At 37.2% G+C, this 20,580-nt stretch overlaps 1 protein-coding gene across 2 annotated transcripts in view; it reads right to left on the reverse strand.

Annotated features, from left to right (window-relative positions):
- Positions 1 to 20,580, reverse strand: part of CSNK1G3 (casein kinase 1 gamma 3) — a 169,605-nt gene that overhangs the window by 78,320 nt on the left and 70,705 nt on the right. For both annotated transcript variants that reach the window (XM_084780854.1, XM_084780853.1), the window contains exons 12-14: positions 13,834 to 13,940; positions 13,300 to 13,323; positions 4,067 to 7,155 (exon numbers count right to left, since the gene is read on the reverse strand). In XM_084780854.1, the coding sequence (XP_084636980.1) occupies positions 7,101 to 7,155; positions 13,300 to 13,323; positions 13,834 to 13,940 (186 nt within the window). In that variant the 3' untranslated portion in view covers positions 4,067 to 7,100. The remainder of the gene's footprint in view (positions 1 to 4,066; positions 7,156 to 13,299; positions 13,324 to 13,833; positions 13,941 to 20,580) is intronic.

The following is a 20,580-nucleotide window of genomic DNA, read 5'->3' on the forward strand; positions in this document are numbered from 1 at the left end:
GCTACAGCCAAAGAAAACGAACCTGTTTGTGCCTAAGCTTTGCGTGAGTAAGATGTGAAGACACTATGGTCACCCATAACTGATTCAAAGACAAGGCAACTGATTTTGAGTAGTTTTCCTTGGCTTCTTGTAAGTCAATAGGTGTTACCAATATTGCCCAGGTTTTTTTTTGTTTGTTTGTTTGTTTTGTTTTTTACCTACGAACTTGATAGTGTGATCAAAGTGACTCAATAATACAGTTTGTGAATACAGAAAACACCAATTCGGCACAACCTGAAGTACACTGGTATGTTTCAATGGAGAATGCAGAACTTTGTTAGGCGGGAAAAAGCTACTGATAAATTTACCAAGCTCAAGAATGGTGGATGTTGATGGTTATTTTATACTTAGCATGTATTTAATGGAAGCATTGTGTTTAACTAGTAAAGAGTTCCTTCTTACCAGATCTGGACATTCTGTCAGGAAGGGAAACTTAGTATGGTGACGTTTCCAACTACACAGCCATTTGATGGTAGTGTTTGTAGTTTCCAAACTCAACCAATTACAGCTATATGTCTGAGGCACACACTGTAACCTAATACATCACAGTACAATCAATTGGAGCACATGGACAGATGTGTTAGGAAATGACTCATCTACAGAGACTGTATGTTTAAAAGCAAACATTAAGAGTGAATCTGCTAGAATTCTACAAACTCTTTCCAAATGGCCACAAAGACTGATGAAGAGTAATTGTTAACATCTATATGTGAAGACACTTTTAGATAACATGAAATATCAAAGAGCATCAACAAATAGGTAAATATTTATGACCAACTTTAAACTCCAACTAAGTGAAGTAGCATCTCAAAAAATAACCAAATGCTTAGCACTCGCAGACCTGTATTACACACAACACTGTAGCCAAGTCTTAATTATTCTGTTTCATCAACAGTAGTTTTTAAAATTGAGTTAAGTATTTTTAAAAAGCCTCAAATTTGTCTCTTTGATGATGTTAGTGTTTGCAGTTTCCAAACTCAACCAGTTGCACCTTTATGTCTGAGGCACACACACTCTGTAACTCGAACCAATGTCACAATACAATCAGGAGGAGTGCATATGGCCAGAGTCAAATTTGCCTCAAATTTCCAATTAAGAAAAATTATAACCTAACAAACACCATCTGAACAATTGTTTTAACAAAAACCGTTTCACACTTGGCATGCTAGCATATTCCTACAAACCCAGTGTTTAGGAGGCAGAGGCAAGAAGATCACGAGTTCAAGGCCAGCTTAGTCTATAAACTGAGAACAAGGCTTTAAAGAAAAAAATCATATTCTAGCACTATTATCTGATAAGAGTTTTACAGTCCTTTTCTTGGGTTATAATCTATATCTTCTTATAAGGAAGTTAATTTATTAACTTGTCAATCTGTTAAGAAGCTAGGCAGACACAAAGTCATTACTGATTTTCAATATTAATAAAGCTTTATACTCATGCTCACTTGAGTATGAGGGAAAATAAGCTTTTAACTCTTGTAACACATCACCGAAGTCTTGACAGGCTGAATAAGAACATACTGGATCAGGTACTTGAGACTTACTTTTTACCTGAAGCCAAATGTAACCATTCACTGCTAACAACATCTAAAATTGTATTTATAAAATTCTGAAAATCAATAATGCTAAGTTTAAAAACTGAGTTTGTACCTTTATGCCATATTTTGCTTTTCTCAGATTAGAGAGGATATCTGTATTTCACTGCTTAGTAGTTATTAATATTCCTTATGATTACAATATCTTTTCACCCATTAGTTTTTTTTTCCCACTTAATAAGATAATAACTGGTCACAGCCCAAGATGAATGTCAGCCAGTCTAGGAAATATACTATGCCAGTGATATAAAGGCACTGCAAAGTTTCAACACTGGAGTACAAAATTTGTAACAAAATAGTAAAAACTTCAAGGAAGTATTTCAATCCACAGCAGTGCTAGATAAATGAATACTACAAGTTCAAAGGTTTTTGACAAACTATTGGTATAAGATGGCCATCAAGCTAAAAGCTAAAAACCAAGCCAAACCAACAAAACAAACAAAAAATAGCAAACACTTGCTATTGGAGGCCAAATGGTAGGTTAAATAGCAGCAAGTCTGCATGGTTCTTTTTATGTTCAGCTGAATCACTTCTTCCCCAAAGTACAGTCTTTTAATTTTGCCCCTTCAAAACTAACTAATACTTTCTAATTCTAAGTGTCTCATCTAAACATGGCAATGCACATCTGTAAGTCACTTGAGGCCTGCCCAAAATGGTATCACACAAATAAGAATGCATAACATGTTGACTATTACATTATTTACTGAGATGTTTCATAGCTGATCCAACCTAGCTTACTGCCCTATAGATCAGATCTAGATCATGCCTTCAATAACCATTTCTGCAGATGCATTTTATATTCATCTCTCTTTTGGGCTTTAGATGAACATCCTGTACCTTTTTAGTACATATTTCACTGAATATACTAAATGCACCTCAAATTTACCATATCCTACACTCAATTTTGGGGTCTTTCTCATCTTTTCCCCTCCCATGTTCTATCTAAACAAAGTATGTCACCATCCTTTAAAATGCCCAAATGAGACACTTAAGAGCTAATTGTCTATGATTTTTACACTTTCATTTCATATACAATAGCAGAGTTAATGCTAAAATTAATTCATTTCATATACAATAGCAGAGTTAATTTGCTAATTACCTTTCGTCTCCCTGCTGGCAAACTCCCTAGTCCAAATCATCACATTTCTCCTTTAACCTACTCTTAAGCATTCCTAGAGCATCTAGGGCGTATCTACTTTCCTACTTAAACACAGCAGTTCTGTTGTTTGGTTGGGTTTGTTTGTTGTTGTTGTTGTTTTTACAGCCATCAGATGTGCCCTGGTTAAATAAATGTCCTTTTATGTGTCATTTCTCAAGGAGTTTTCTAAAGCATGGATCCATGACGACTCCAGTGGACATGTGAAGTTGCTGGACCTGAGAAACTGCTCTTTGGTTTCCCTTGGTTACCAAGACAATACCATCAAAACTGCATGTTACTGCACAGCCACTTGACCCTCACACTCAAAGTAAAAACAGTAAGATGAAAGTAGAGCCAAGAGATGACACAAGAGAAGAGCAGATGCCTGCTTAAACACCAAGATTAGCATCAAAACTCAGTTTTAGCACTTGGCTTTACAATTAACTGAAATATTGCTTTTTATTGCTTAAATCAGGTTATCATTTGCATTTGAAAAGGTCTTTTAATGCAAATACAGTCACAGTGTCTAGAATCCACTGTAGAGTCAGATTGCTTTTTCTAGATGAAGTCTGAAGATTGTGTCATCCTCAGATCACTCCCCTGCGTGCGTGCACGCGTGCGTGCGTGTCGTCTACACACACTGTGGTGGATAGTTTTATGTTAATTTGATACATGCTAAAGTTATCTGAGAGAAGGGAACCTCAGTTAAGGAAATGCCTCTGTAAGATCTGGTTTTAGGCAAGCCTGTAAGGCATTTTCTTAATTAGTGCCTGATGTGGGAGGACCCCGCCCACTGTGGTTCTGAGCCCCACAGGTAAGCCCACCTCTTAGCTGGTGGTCCTGAGTTCTATAAGAAAGCAAGTCATGAAGAGCAAGCCAGTAAGCAGCACTCCTCTACGGTCTCTGCATTAGCTCCTACCTCCAGGTTCATGCCCTGTTTTGGTTTTTGTCCTGACTTCCTTCTATGATGAACGGTGTGCTGTGGCACTGTAAGTCAAATAAAGCCTTTCCTCCCCTGGTCGCTTTGGTTATGGTGTTTCATGACAGCAATAGAAAGAAACCCTAACTAAGTCATACACACTAAAAGAGGTCATCTGTCACTTCCCACATCCATTTGAGGCAGGGTCTCTTGTTGAAAGTAGAGCTAGACTGGCAGCCAGCCAGTCCAATGATCCTCCAGTCACAGCAGGACACAATGCCAGGCAAAAAGGTGCATGCTTAATTACATTGGCTTTTTACAAGGGTTCCTGGGATTTGAACTTACACTCTCACACTGATATAGGAAGCACTCTTACCTGCCGAGACATTTCCCTAGTCCACACTCTTCCATTCTGTGTCATAACATCTCTGGTGCACAATGTGCATACTAGTCACAGGCTAAATGGTTCTCCTTGCCTTATCTTGCCTACAGCATCCTTCAATAAACAAGACTCCATTGGTGGAGGAGGAGGTCCCCTTTTGTCACAGATCTAGGGGAGGGGAATAGGGTGAAAGAGGGTGGAACAGGAAGATACAAGTGAGGGGAAAACAATCAAGATGGAATCTGAATAAATTATTTTTAAAACGACTCCATTAACACCATTTGGTAAAAGTGCTTAAAGGACCTACCATAATGAGGAGTCAAATTACTGTTGCAAATATATGTTCCCTATCTGCAATGACTTTACTCACTTAAAATTAATTAACAGCGAACTTCTATAAATAGCATGACTTCATTTTCAAAAAAGAAATAAAATTATTGTTTATTCCCTTAAGTTATTAGAAGACATCTTTAACTAATTGCTCTATTAAGAAACTCAGAAAAAAATATACATTAAAACAATGAAAACAAAGCAAGCTTGGATCCTTCCTGTTATGTGCTCCTTACAACTGTGCTCCAATAGAACAAAAACAGAAACAAATGACAAAAGTAGGATCCTTCTGCTCTGCCTCTTACAGTAGTAAACCAAGAGAAGTTAATTTTTAAATCACTGTGCAGCACTGAATAGCATTAGTTCACTCATGGTTAGAGGAAAGGGGAAAGAGCGAGTTTAAAAAAACTACCTTTATTTATTTCTTTTTCAGTTACATACTTTTAAACAGGGCTGTGTTTCAGTATTCAGACATTCAGGCAATGTTGACTTCATTAGTGTTGACAGAAAAGAAGCATAAAAATGCAAACCATTGTTGGCTTAACCTGAACATACCTGCCTTACCTATTACTGACCAGTCTGTGCACCAAAGACTTGTTCTCTGGCACTAAAATGGAGCACTTAAAAATATTGCTAAAAAGCAAATGTCTACACACTGGCCTTTGCAGCAAATAAGGGTATTCATACTTTAAAATATTTAAGTCCATAATTGGATTAATATACACACCTTCTTATGTATAAGGAGTTCAGATCATATAAACACTGTACAGTCCAAAAATCCCTACTGAGAATAAAACTAAATAGGCTTATGATAAGAAATACAGGTATTGCATGTATTTACAAATATCATAGACACACAAATTTGGTCAAATACTGTAAAGAAGTGGTTTCACATTATAAATGGCCAAAACATCCATCTACCTTGCTCAAAGCAAACAAAACCAAAAACTCAGTATTTAACTCCTGCAGTTTAGGCATCATGACAGTATACAAACAGAATGAAAACTGTTGACCAAATTATACAACAAATATTTTCTAGGTTGAGTATAGGTCTTTAAAATCAAGAAAAAAGATCACTCATAAAATTAAAAAAGAAAAAGATAAACAATGTCCTGATTTGTGATGTTTATATAGGTGCCCAATTCATCAAAAGCAACACATTGAACTTTTGGCTAATAAGAAAAATAAATTACAAAATACAATTAAATACCTATAAATTCAATAATGAAGTAAAAAAATGTGGATTCATTTCCTTTAATATATCTTTTCAATGTTACCTTGAGACAAAAGGGAAAAAAAAAAGAAAAAAGAAAACAATAAATAAGCATACCTGAAGGCTCACATGTAAGACAGAGAAGAGAGTGCATGGAAGGAGCAACAGCTTTACCAGTGAAAGATGAGCATGTGATGTCATCAACAACATCTTTCTAGCCAGTCTTTTTGTTTTAACTCTTGACAGTCTGGCTAACAGAATGTGATAAATAATATATATGCCTGTATCCTTATGGCTTAAAACAAAGCACACTTGCAAAGTGGAATGGACTTGGCTAATAACAGAACTGTTACGTTGTTTGTATGCAGGCACTGTGAAAGCTATGGAGGCAAAGCGCCCAGCCCATTCTCTCCCAAACACTCTGCAGTCATCGACACGATGATCAAGACAGGAAATTTCATAGAGCTAGCAAAGCTGAATACAAGAGACTAATGTGCACAGAGGGCACCAGAGTGACCCAGTGTTTATTGCCGGGAGTATGTTTCTTTTCTTTACTAGAACAGCAACATAACAAACAGCCAGCACTGACAGCACATCCCCAGGCTTCTGCTTCTGGGAGAATGTGGCCATTCGGTGGTAGGCTTAAGGGCTCCAGCCTTATGCATTACAACAAATTTCACATTTATTTCCCTTCCTTAGTGTGTTTTTTAAACTCCAACATACATCTCCAGAAATCACTTCTTGCCATCTAGCATATATCATCTGGAAGCACAAAGTGATGTTATACAGATGGTATTAGTACTTCTCCACTTCTGCAACTGTACTTCACACAGTGGCGCAATAGAAGCTGAGCTCCTATTTCCCACACTTCTGATTAATCTATCGCCACTGCTTGCCAATCCCATAATGCTTTTTCCTTGGTACCTCTGGGCAGTGACTGTACCATGACGTCACAGAGAATGGCTATATGATTCATGAATAACAGTACCATCAGTCTTACTGAAATCAATGCAGATGTCACAAAATAGGAACTGTTCAAGAAAGTTGTTTTTAATATTTGGGCAATTGTTTTCTCTGCTGCATTATTCATAGGGAAGAAATTTCTTGTTTGATTATGCTTTTATAGAAAACATAAAAAGTCAAATTAGGTGCAACTAATTGACAGGTGGACACCCGTATTGGTTTCTAGAGCAGAAACGCTTCTGGAAGATGTCCTGTGGGACTGTGTTCATCAACACCACTTCACTGGTCCATTCCAGTCAACGGCGGCCAAAGCACTCAAGTTTTGATGAAATCTTAAAGCTTCCATAAAGTTAAATTAGGGGAGAAAATGAATGTAAGACAACCACAAAATGAAATATGGAAAAGTGACATTTTGTTTCAAGAGTGAGTCCTTGAAAATGTATGTGGTCACTAGAGAGATGATTTTAATCATGAGACAGCATATGAACATGTAAGTAACTCCCCAGGATCTTTTGTGTCCAGTCATTTGTGACGTTGTATGGTTTTCCTTTTCCTTCGTTTGAAAAAACAGCAGCACCTGTAGATAAAGAAAGCATGCTTTTATTATAAAAACACTAAAGCTATCAGAGATTGACTTTATCATAGTAATTGAGGTGGTGATCAAAAGCAACAGGCTCGTGCAGAATAGACAGTGAGCGCATCAGCAAAGCGTTGGTGTTAGTGACCCCATGGCAGTTATGGCTACGTCCTACTAGCATGCCTTCTGGGTACAGCAGGGCATTCTGTGCAACATAAAAAGGAGTCAGTAAGTCCAAAAGGCTTTGTTCCAAGAACTAAAAACCACAGCACTATGACTCTCCACTGATCTGCCACCCTTTACTCAGGGTATTGAACAGTTTCTCTGTGGCGTGTTTTTATAAAGTTCATTTACATGGGTTCTCCCTTTATTTCTAATAGTTTTGATTCCTGAGGCCACTGCAATAATGAACCTATTTCTAGGGATTTAAATTGAATACAAATCAGTTTAGATTCTAAAATAAGGCAAATATTGACCAGCAAGTATGTTCTACCATATTTATGAAACAGAAATAGAAAAAGACTAAGTACAACACTAAGACTGGCACTTACTTTAAGATTTTAGAGACAGACTGGCCTCAAACTCACAATGTACCTGAAGATAACTTTGAATTCTTGATCCTCTAGCCTTACCTTTTTTTATTTTTTAGCACTTACAAGTCAAAGCTTGTAAGTTTTTACAGCCAAGCAAATCCATTGTATAATTAAAAAAAACTATATGTCGAAAATTTATTTTAAATATATAGTATTTAAAAATAATTCAAAAACCAAAAATTCAGTCCTTGTCTTTTTCCCTAGGTAAAAAGTATCTAGATATGAACTTTATCTCACTGAGGTAAATGGAAAAAATTGAAATGATCGCGTGCCTCTGTGTGTGTGTGTGTGTGTGTACGTACGCACGTGAGTGCATGTGTGTCTGTGTCTGTGTGTGATGAAATACTCATGGGCCTAAATCAGAGCCACTGCCATAAAATAACAGTTAAGTATCACAGATTGTAGAAGTTTGAAAAATCAGCCATGTTTACTTTCAACTATATAAGCCTAATGCTTTTTCAAATCTCAGATACATAAATTTTCAAAAATTTAAATGTAAAAAGGATACTACTCAGTGGGCAGAGCTCTGGATTCAGTCTCCAGTGCCACTTAAACTGAGCAGGAGGTAGGGACAGAAGGGTCAGGAGTTCAAGGGCATCCTCCAATACACAGAGTTTGGGTTCAGCCTGGAATACATGAGACCCTGTCTCAAATAGAGAGGGTAAAATATTATCCAAGTAAACCTTTCAATTACTAGAAAATATCCATAGGGTAAAAGGCAAAATGAAAAACAAAAAACAAAAAACAAAATTATTTAAAAGAAATAGACCAAATATTTAAACTTAAATTTACAAACCTAGTGATATTTCAGTGAAAATTCAGGTTGTTTAATATAAAGATCCAGGTCACGGTATTAAATGTTCCTATCTATTTTCATTTGTCATTTCAAGCAAGCTCCAAAGAATATTGCTTCTAAATTTTTCTACTAATAAGTTATATAAGCCTTTACAATGGAAAAAATAATGCAATACTAGTTTTGATAAATAGGCTCTTAATTGCCAACTTGTCTACACTGTGCTGTAGCCACATTGCCCTCACTTATTTCTTTGGTTTTGCTTTTAGTTATGCAAGCAAAGTTCTTCCCATTTGTTAAATAACCTTTCTTTCTAATGTAAGTATCACTGAATAGGATACTATGTCCAAACATTTATTTGAATTTAAATACAAATTTAAGATGAATTCTAATGGCACGGGTCCTTTAAGTTCAAAAACAATGTTAAAGAGTTATCCACATAACTTTTAAAATAAATCCCACTAAAAAGGATGGCATGCTATTAAAGCAACTACCACTAGAGGGCAGCATTGACGTGTGCTGTATGAGTACAACAGCCCACAAAGCAAGGGTATTAAAGAAGTAAACTGACACTTTACCCCTGCTGGGTTTTATGATAAAAGTCACTTCAAAACCAGCTGATTCATAGTCTTGATGATGAAGAAATTGTCATCGCATTTATCTCCTGTCTCCAAGCACCCAATCTGAAACAGTACTGTTCTCATATCACTGTCTTTTGTCTGCATGTACTTTAAAGTGATTTTGGCTTACTACTTCCCTTCACACTAGAATGAAGTTAATGTATTTCCGAGTTCATTAGAACATTAAAACTGTCGTTAATGTTCTAAATCTACAGAATTATCCAGGAGGCACAAACTACCATAGACTACAAAATGACTACTTCAGACTACTATGATGCTTTTCTTGAAAAAAACTGACTGGGAACACATTCTTTAAATGTTAAGACACTTCGCATAGTTGCTGTGGCCAGTAATACTTACAGTGGAAAGAATGGACATTTAACAAATGGGAAGAGAAACAAGTGAGGAGATGTGAACACAGCACCATGTGGACATGCAGGCCGTCACAATTCATCTGCACATGGCGGTGAGCCTCCGCCTCGCTGCTGCCATCACCTCTCCACTCACCTCCCTCACTGGCCTGTCACCTACTGCATGCTTTGTTTCCTGGACCTATAGTCAGCACTTCCTTCTCTCAATCAAAGCGCAGCCTGACTCCCGGCTGGATCGGAGGGTCTTGCCTACCCCTCTACAGTGACTCGTCAGCATCAAGTCTGGTAGAGACCATTCCTGCATCCAGCCTATGCCACCCACTCACAGCTCCGGAAAGCAGGCTCTAGGCCTGGCTCAATGAGCATGTAGAAAAACACCATCTAAGGCAACTAATGGTTATTTTGGTGAATAAGTATTCTATATTAAAATTAATACATATGTGAAATTCCTTATCTTTGCATTTCTTGATTTTCGTAAGGGACAAATTGTCATCTGGGCAGGAGTTCAGATCAGAGAGAGACTATGTATGTAAATCTTTCAAGGAGACACCTAGAATCCCGTCTCCTATGTTTTCCTTTCTATCCACTTGCAATTAATTTGTCTATCTAAAATGACACAACCTTCTCTCGTCTTTTTCAAGCTAGGTTAGTTTAGAAATTTTCACCTTGCCTATACCATCACTTAAAACTTTTCAACAAGTTTTCTTTTATGATGACCACATCTCTAATCTCACCATGTAAGCTAAATCAAGAAGATCAAGAGCTCAAGTCAGGGAAGGAGGGCAAGCATGACCTCCCACTAGGGCACAGCACACGGTCTTTTCAAATCCCGTTATGACCCTTTTTTCTCTTCTATACTGGTTACAGTGGCTGGGTATAGCTCAGTAATAAGGCAGTTGCCTTCTATGTACAAAGCACTAGATTCAACACCCCACACAAACACACATGGACACGGACAAGCACACACAAAATCTTACATATGTAGGGCTGAAAACACTAAAGGTGTACCTCAAGTCTGTTCTAATGGTATGTAAGCTTTGAAACATCTTCATAATCACTCAACGACCAAACATACAATAATTTGTCCAGCAAATATTAGAAGGGAAAAGGGTGCAATCCAGAAAAAGAAGTTATGTCATATTCCTAGGTCTCAGAAGATATGAACAATACATAGCAGAAATGCTAAGAATAAATCTGATTAAAAGAAAGGCAAAAAAAAAAATGTTTAAAGAGAGTTCAAATGCAGAGTTTAAATGAAGAGAAGTTCTGAAGACTCTTGTAACCCAACTAGAACAAAGTTTTACTGAACACAAAAGGTTGCTGCTTCCTTTTAACACTAATCTACCTAGGTATAATTTACATGTCATAAATTTGTCCTCATAAGGTGTACAATGCAGAGATTAATAGTATATTGTATATAGAATTGTAAAACATCACCACTCCCTAACTTCAAAGTCTTGTCATTTCTTAAAGGAGCCCTGCTGTCTCTCTGCAGTCTCTCCCATTTTCTCCTACACCACAGACAAGCACTAGTATGTTTTCTGCACCTTACTACTGCCCTGTCCAAAGCTTGTAAGTGGAGCTGTGTAATAAGTAACAATATTGTTTCTTTCACCTGGCATATATTTTCAAACTCACTACTTTGTATGATATAATAATGCATTTATTTCATGGTATGGTAAATTGCTTTAGTGAATTATTTAGTGATAACCTATTGTGGATTCCTATATTAACCACTGGGAATCCATAGATTAAAAAAAGGCTTTATTTTCTATACACTGAGAAAGACATCATGATGTAAGAGATGTATAAAGAAAACAATAGGCAGATTAACAAACAGTAGTAAAATGTATAGCATCAGAATTAAATTGGAGCTGGGAAAAAACAGGAAGTGACAAGACTAAGTAAGCCTTGATGTCATGTCAAGAAATCTGAACACAGGGCTTGAGAGATGGCTTAGCAGTTAAGAGTACTGGATGCGCTTCCAGAGGACCTGAGTTCAGTTAACAGCACCCACATGGCAGCTCATAACTATCCGTGACTCCTGTTCAGGGAAATCTGATACCCTTCCACAAACAATCATGCAGGCAAAACACTAATGTACATAAAACACAAATAAATAAATTAAAAAAGAACAAGAAAGAAATCTGGACATAATCCTCCAAACAGTGAAGGAAAATCCCTTCAGGAACAGCAATCCCATCACTGTCTTCACCACTGACCTCCAATGCCCCTGGAGAGGAGAGCCAGCCTATCTGCACACATACCAAAGGCATCACTACTAAGTAGAACTTACGTCATTCTGGAAAGGCACCTCTATGAAACATTCTCTGATTATTCAGTCAGAAAGCAATCCTCTTCTTTACAAACTGAAAGCTTTACCATGTACTACTATCTACTAATGCAACTGCAATCCCTCCTGCTAGTTTGTGATACCAGGTATTTCTGAAATCTCAACAGTGTAAGCACTGAATGAAAATATAAGGAATGGATAGACTAGATCAAAGGCTATTCTCTAAATGATGTGAACACAGATAGCCAGGCCTAACAATGACTGTGGAACAGTGATGGAACGAGCATACTCCTGTGAAGAGCACAAAATGAGCAAGGTCACTGGCAGCTAATGAAGAAGAAATAAATAGGTGTGGGCAATAACTACAGAGCCCTGTACATGATAGACAAAACAACTGAGTCTTACCACGTCCACTGTTTTTCTCAACTCCCTATGAGGTGGATACTAGTAGCAGCATTTTACAAAAAGGGAAACAAGCCTTTAAGAAGTACCACACAGCAGAAGCAGAACGAGACAAGCAACACTCAACCGCAGTAGAGTGTGCACTCCGACTTGCCACGTGTACACACGGACTTGCTACACTGCCACCCTATGTAATAACAGCCCTTGGCACTGTACCTAAAATTCACAAACACAAGCCATTGTGGTCAATTTTTTATTTAATAACAAGCAAGTAAATAGCAGACTAATTATGTCTTGAAATATACTAAATTTGGTCAGATTGTCAATAAATTCTAAAATGAAAACTGATTGAAATGGATCACTTCTTGCTGAGAAGAAATACCCACCGCATTTTCTCAGTTTTAAACTAGTAAATGAGGGTTTTTAAAAAAAAGATATAAGAGAGATGACTGATGGATTTTAAAACTAACTCATCTATGACTTTATTCACTGCAGAGCTGACTCAAAATTTGTCTTGAAATCGAGAAAAGCATCTAAATACAGAATTGCAGTGGAAGGCAAACACCAAAAAGTAACAAAAATTTAGTATCACTTCTCCAAGGGAGAATATTATTAAGAACTATTAGGATTTTTAAAGTACTGGTTAGTAAATGATATAAAATTTTAGTGACACTGTAGGGGGAGGATTATGTATTCAAAAGTTGAAAACAAAAAAATATAAAGTTTAACTCAAAAACTTAGCATTCTGTTTAAAAAGTAACAAAAACGTCCATGTTACAAAACAAATGCATAAGCACAAGCAGGCTGGCATACCATCTACGCAGTTAGGAATTGCCCCAAACTATGTCACTTAAAGCAAAAAAAGCTGCAGCAGGCAAAACAGCTCCTCAACAATTATTTCTTGCTTTTCAAAGCTAATGTTATTATCATCAATTAATTTTGTTTTACCAATTGTAATTTCTAAGTTAGAAAGATTTTTGTTTCTTTGTTTATATTAAATAATGCTAAATCTTTGCAATTTACAATTATAGTCAATGGAGCTATTTCTGCCTGCCTACACTTGAGAACTCACCACATATTCAATACTTTCTGGCAGCTATACACAGAAAAACAAAAAGAAAAGAAAAAGGGAGAGAGGAAGAAAGAGAGAAGTCATCAAAAATAGCCCATAATTAAATGATCACATTGTTTTTCATGCTTAATTTTTCCAAGCACCATTACTGTAATTTACTTCTTAAAAATTAATCTTAAAGTAACATTAAACATGCAGCATCCTACAATGCCAAGTGCTTATACTAACTTTAAAAAGTAATAATACAGCAATAATATCCATGCAATGTTCCTAAATATCAAAACCTGACACTCTATTAATTTTAAATGAAAATTGGAGCATAGTTCCTAAATAACAATGTTTGTATTAAGAAGGTATTTACTAAAGTAGTACTATTTTAAATAGTGATTAAGATAATCAATTACATCATTTCTTTTGTGTGCTCTATTCTCTACAGTGAGGGAGGTGTGTGGAATAACTGAATATGACTATAAGGTCCAAACATGCAAATTATGAACCAAAAAAATTATCAAAATAACCAGAACAAAAACGTACTTGGTTTCATCCATCACTTCTACTTCTGTAGGGGCTGTGATGGGTGCATTTGAACGTCCTGCCGTGGGGTCATCCGTGTTTAGCTCTCCATTTGTAGAACTTACAACCTGTTTTATAAAGAGAAAGAAAGAATATACATCTATCAAACACACATACAGGATCATATATACTAAGTAAAGATTAAGGTATTTAAATTAGAAAGTTAATATGAGGAACATAAAACAATTAGTAGATCAAAGCCATCCAACATGTGTTTTTGATTTCCTTCCCATCTTGTAGCTTCTATTTTCTGCTTCTTTCTAGAAACTAATTCCTACCCTGAGGTTTCCATCAGTTCCATCTGTTCCTCCTGTGCACCCACCTTCTTTGGCACATTACACATGACTTTCTTCCCTCCTCCAATTTGTAATCACTGAGACTTCCACCTTACACTGCCCATTCTAAGGAGCAACAGTACCATTTACTCACCTAGTTGCTTAGACCCCACATCTAATCTGTAAGTAAGTCCTTTGAGAAACTCCCCAAATATGTCCCCACCTCATCAGTTCTCACTACCTCTATTAGTAGTAGGACTCCAGCAGCAAAACAACATGACCTCTCCTAGGAGCAAAAACCTGTTAGTCTTCTGCTTTGACTTGCATCACAAGTAAATTACATTATCCACCCAGCATCCAGAGAACTCCTTTCAAGATATAAACCTGGCTGTGATAATTCCCTTCTGAAAAAGTCCAACTCTTGGCTTCTCCTTTAACTTAGAACAAAAAGCTATATTCCTTCCCCATATGCTAAAGCCCCACATAACCTAATGTCTGCCTAGCTCACTAATCTCTTATTCCTACCCCTCAGCTCACAGCTCCTACACAGCAGGCCTCTGCACCATCCACTGGCACTGGCTAGGACGCTACTTCACCTGTGGTTGTCTTCTTCCTTCTCAGATTCCCAGAGAGCTCCTCTAGACACACTTTTCCTATCACTCATCTAAAGTTTCCATGCAGAAACAATTTTTATGTTGTATTTTATTTTTTATTTTTTACATAAGTTGTTTGTGTTGCGTTTAATTTGTTTTTATTTTTAAGACACAGTAGCCATGTGTAGTGCTGGCTATCCTGGAATGAAATTACAGAGATCTGCTTACCTCTGCTTCCAAGTGCTAGAATTAAAGGCACACAACTACATCTGGCTTCTTGGTGTAATTTTAGTTTTTATTTCCTGATTTATCTGTTGTGTTCTTAATACTCTGCCTCCACTAAAACTGCTTCATAAGAGTTGGAATCTCATCTTGCTCTCTGATACACCTGACACGGAACAGGCACTCTACCTACTTGTCAGAATAAATAAATATAGCTATGAATCAGTGAAATTCTAAAACTTTACAGATAAAAATAACAAAAATTCCTAAACTATTGATGGTCCTACAAACTCATTTAATTGCCCTATTCTTTTATTTCCTCTTAATTCTAAACTAGAAAAGATACACATATCCCACACTTTCCTTGTTCCTAAGGTTCTTATATTCATTTCCTCTTTATCATAACTCCATCTTTTCTGTGTCTGCTTTCAAACTGAGAATTCCTTTGAAAACAGCTGGTGACACTGAAAAGCTGTATTCTGTAAGCTTACCTCACTCCCCATGTTCCTACACAATTTCTCCACCTGTGGCATCAGCTGGTCACTCCATACTAAGATGGATCCAACCCCAAAACCAGCTATAGCACTGTGAACAGCATGTGCATGAGGACCACACCCTCATCTTGCTAAATCTCAGCATCCTCAACTATGAAATGGAAAATGGCACTGTCTCTTTAACTATCAGGCTGAAACAGAATCAATACATATAGTCAGAGATTAGGAGTGGTAGCTATCACCACTGTAGCCAGCCTTTTGCAGAGGTAATTTACAAAGGAAAAATGAGGCACAATGCTATAGAGAAGCCCGAATCAATCAACTAAGCAAATACATTTTTTTTTTCAAATTTCACAAGTCAAATTCTAAAGCTTGGGTCTATTCAACTGGCATTTCTAGAACTATAGCCAAACTAGAAGACTGAAATATCAGTGCTCTTTAGGCTAACATCTTTACAAGAAAATTTATAAAAATGACAGATAATCTCAAGTTTCGCATTTCAGAACATAATCCAATGTCTTACAGTTTACTGTTAAAATGCTTACAAAACATTTGCTCTGACATTCTAACTTGTAAGAAAAAAATCCTTATCTTAGTTAATATTTTAAGAAATTAAGTTGACTATAATTTCACTACCAAGTTTCAGAAGACAGGAGGAGAAAGGCTACAGCACCTTCCAAAAGAAGCCATCCTATAGTCAGATAAGACAGAACAGGCCTCAAAGTAGCAGCACCTACATCATCAAGGAATTGTGGGGAAGGGGGTTGGGACAGGAGTCTGTCATACAGTCGTGGCTCTCTCTGCATCACTAGCCCAGCTCACAGACAATGATTTTAAAAAACAAATTAATATTTTCCAAATAAAAAAATTCATAAAACTACTTATACTGCTACCTTTCAGATCTCTATTTTATTTATCAAATGCATGATTACTGAAAGTACATCACAGGCTCATAATACTAGATAGCCAACTATCCAATAAATATACATAAGAATAAATATACCAGAAATACCAAAACACATATATACCAGCTTTCTCAAAGACATTCATTAAGAAGCACACACATACAGGTGAAAGAGTATTTTGTCAGAGTTTATTGAGCCTAAGCTAGTAAATACATAATTGACTACATACTCTAAAAACTCTAAGTAGAATATACTTGATAGGTGTCATAAAACCCCACACTAAAACAGTATTCTTGTGGACCACAGATATGATTCACCACAACCAGCTTTTGTTGTCTTTTAACCAAGATAAAGTAGATTTTCAATTTAATTTTCACTAATAGAGACATTACTTGTATCACATTTTCTCTGAGTATTAAAATCTTTGGAGAGGTTACTGAAATTGTATTGTTAATACAGAAGATCACAATAAATGAATCATACTGATTCATACCAATGCAACTCACCAGGAAACTTCCTAAACTAATGAGGGTGGAATTATTTACTTAATAGAAACAATCAGAACAGCCTTCTACAAATGCTCTTTTTGCAGATGTCAGCACCTCAGAAAACTATAGAGAAAAGATGGAATTATAATAGTCATTCAATTATGTTCGTTATTAACTTTTCATTGTTAAAGACCTGATACAGAAGACTGAGACTAGTTTTAGAAAGGTCACACACACAGACAATATCACTGAGACCTGTCTGTGAAGTGAACATTACTGTTCTGCCATTTAACCATGGTCATTTGCTAACACTGCAAGACACTTCTGTTTACATACTTTTTTTTTTCTGTCAGTATTATCTACATTTGAATCTGACACTATGCATGCAAAGACATCACACTACTTATTACAACAATTTCTATTATTCTTTTCATTTTCCTTAACAATACCAGGCTTCATTCGTCTTTTGCATGATTTGTGATTCCATACCTGTCTTGACCCAGGTTTTCAAAATAACATCATTCCTAAGGCTCAAATAAAAACTTCCCAACCATAAAGGATTTTGGAACAATTAGGAAGTCATTCAGCACACTAGTATCTTTAATTTTTTTCCTTTTGCTTACAGTGGCCAACTATCATTATAGAACCCATTTTTAATGATGGTGAGCTCAGGGAGTTGTACTACAATGGACGCACAGCTGCAGTGGAACTGGAGGTCACTACTATCTATTAAGACTGGGACATTTTAAAACCTAATTTTAGAGATATGGTCAGGCAGGCACAAACACATCAAACTGGGATGGCAACTGCACTCTTCCTTTCCTAGCCTCCAGACCCAACCAAACTCTACTTTTTACTTATAAATTGTTTCATTTTTCTTATCTCTATTACTCATTCATCTCCATTACCCATTCATGCAACTCAGCTACAGACTTTTTTTTTTTTTAAAGACACTGTAGCTCAGACTATAAGCCTTGAAATTGGGGCAATCCTCCTTCTGCCTTCTAAGTGTTACAACTTTAGACAAGAGCTAACAGAGCCAGCTTCATGTATAAACTTTTAATAATTTGTCTCTGACTAATACTTCTCCCTCATTAATCAAGTCTTTATCAAAGTAATCTTTAAGCTTCCAGGGTAAAATGACAGATTTTAACTGCTTCTTTGTGACTCCCTGCAGAAGGGTCAAGAAAACAAAATTTAGACTCCATTCCAAAGAGATAGAGTGGAAGAATACTGAAATCACAAAGTGATGGGGCCAATGGCACAGATGCAGCAAAAAGAAAATCCTACAGAGTCCAGGGAGGAGGGTCAAAGCCCCTGAACAGCTTTCCCAGGGAGGAGGGGTACATCAGTGCCATCCAAAGTTAAGCAAGCACACCTTGGTTAAAGGAAACCAGCAATCCTGCCCAAAGAACCAACACACAGTTTACACAAACCCCAAAAGTAGCTCAGAGTTGTAGTTAGCTAGTGATTTCTCTGGTGTAACAAGTCATCAGTAGAGGTCCTTTCTGCCACTCCCCATGCCTCAAAGTGCTGTCGCCAGGTATCAGCTTGAGAGGGAACCTAGTGTTTAAGACTAAATTACCCTGGGAGCCTGATAACAAGGAGCAATCACAGGCCCAGGAGCCTGGAACCAACCCAACACACAGCTTTAAGTGAGAGATAATTACAGCAGGCAGTCACAGAGAGAGACAGAATCAGCAGCCTCAGCTTGAGCAGTAAAGGGTAAGGTGGCCAGTAGCCCCACCCTCAATCTCTAAGAGCGTGGCCTATCACTTAAGCATTACTGTGGATTCCAAGAAGCCCAAGCCACTCATCAGCTGATAGGCCAGCCTCTGAAATCACGTATCTGCCACAAGGTTCACTGCCACAAGGACTGAGAACTCTTAAAAATCAGTGACTACTTGGTATCTGCAGCCTCCAGCAGAATTTAATGCTGGCCAGGTATGGTGATGCATGCCTTTAATGCCAGCCTACAGGGGCAGTGGCAGGATGATTCTTTGTAGGTTCAAGGACTGTCTAGGTAATATCAGCTCCATGACAGCTAGGGCTACATAGAGAGACCAGGTCTCAAAAACAAACAACTAGTAGAAGGCTGGTCCAGCTGTATAGGTCTGACTGCTGTGCTTGCTTCATCTCTGGCTAGAACATTTAGACATCCCAGAGTGTACAAAACAGATGTGATCAGGAAAGAATCTTTGTGGTACAAAAACTGTGAAGCTAAGGATGACTAACAGTTTTCTGCTATATAAAGAATAGAAGCTACTAAAAAGAAAGACAGTTTTGTTGGGAACCTTACACTTGACCAGTCCAGACTCAGCACCAATCTGAAGAGTTAAAAACAAACAAACAAACAGGACTCAACAGCTTCAAGAGACGCCCCCACCTACCAGCCTTCCTCTACCTGAAGATATCAATTCTATTATTTTTACGTGGGATAGCATTTTATTGATTGGCCACGTCTACAAGAAGGTACTTACTTAACAATAACCTCAATGTCTGTCACTTCCATTCTCCCAATAACCAAATTAAGTCTAGGTTTAATGTTGTATTCTCTGATGAAACTTCTATTCTTACAGACTGTGCAGTATTCTGTATATCTTAATCTATATTTTAAAAGGTTTTATTATCATATATTAATCAGGCATGATAGGTTTCATTGTGCCACTTTCACCAGGTATATAATTTAATCATATTCACCCCCATTATTCTCTCGTCCACTCCCACTTCTGCTGAATCTTCCCAGCTAGTCTTCCTACATTCCTGTCTTTCCGCATGGGATTAGTAACTAGAGGACGATGGGAACATGGGTTACAGGTTATTTACAAGAGCATGGGTAAGTTACAAATGTCTACACCACTAAATGTAAGACTCCACGTTTAGGACTCATAAAGTGCTCCAACATTCCACCTTCTTCTCTCTCTGCATCTCCACTGTTCTCCTTTTATGCGTTTAGCAATATCTGAATTTTACTTTCTGTGTTTAAGAGAAGGCGCTAGTTTTTATTTTTATAACAGTTCTTATATTTGTCTAGTTTTTATACATTTTCTCATTATTAGAAATCAGATTGTTTAGCTCTTTTCTTTCTTCATAATATTCTTCTCCACGTTTCTTATTTTAACCCTACTTCTCCTTTGTTTTCTTCTTTCCCTGTTCTCTTCCTTTACTTTTACAGAACATTGTATTATTCTTGCTATTTTCCTCACACTACTGGGCTGCGCTGACATTAAGTGCACATCTCTATCATGTATGTTTTTAAATTTCCTCTGTTATATCAGCATGTTCTGTTCTCCCCGAGCAGTGCTAGAGCTGAGCTCAGAGAAGGCTGCTCATTAAGAACAACCTGAAATACAAAAGAGAGATAAGCAGCAGACACAAAACTCACGAGACAGAAACAGGAAAAGGCAAGGCAGCACAGTGTATCCAAGACACCATAAGCCAGTGAAACAGCTGAAATGTCAAACAATCCAAGTCTCATCTAAAAACAACCACTGGTTCCCAGAAGGACAAGTCTACAATAAGAAAATTAACTCAGGGAACAGATACAAAATTCAGCAAGGTAGAACATAAAGACAGCAAGAACACAGAGCCTGAGGAGGGGGGTGGTGGGGGTGGACTTTGGAAATGAAAAACTCCGTAAAAGGGTGGAAAATATCACCAACAGACCAGGTAAAGCAGAAGAAAGGATATCAGGGATTTAAAGTGGAAAAAAATACTATATTCAAGCATAA

This window comes from Acomys minous (assembly GCF_964271855.1).
Source record: "Acomys minous genome assembly, chromosome: 4".
NCBI classification, from domain to species: Eukaryota; Metazoa; Chordata; class Mammalia; order Rodentia; family Muridae; genus Acomys; species Acomys minous.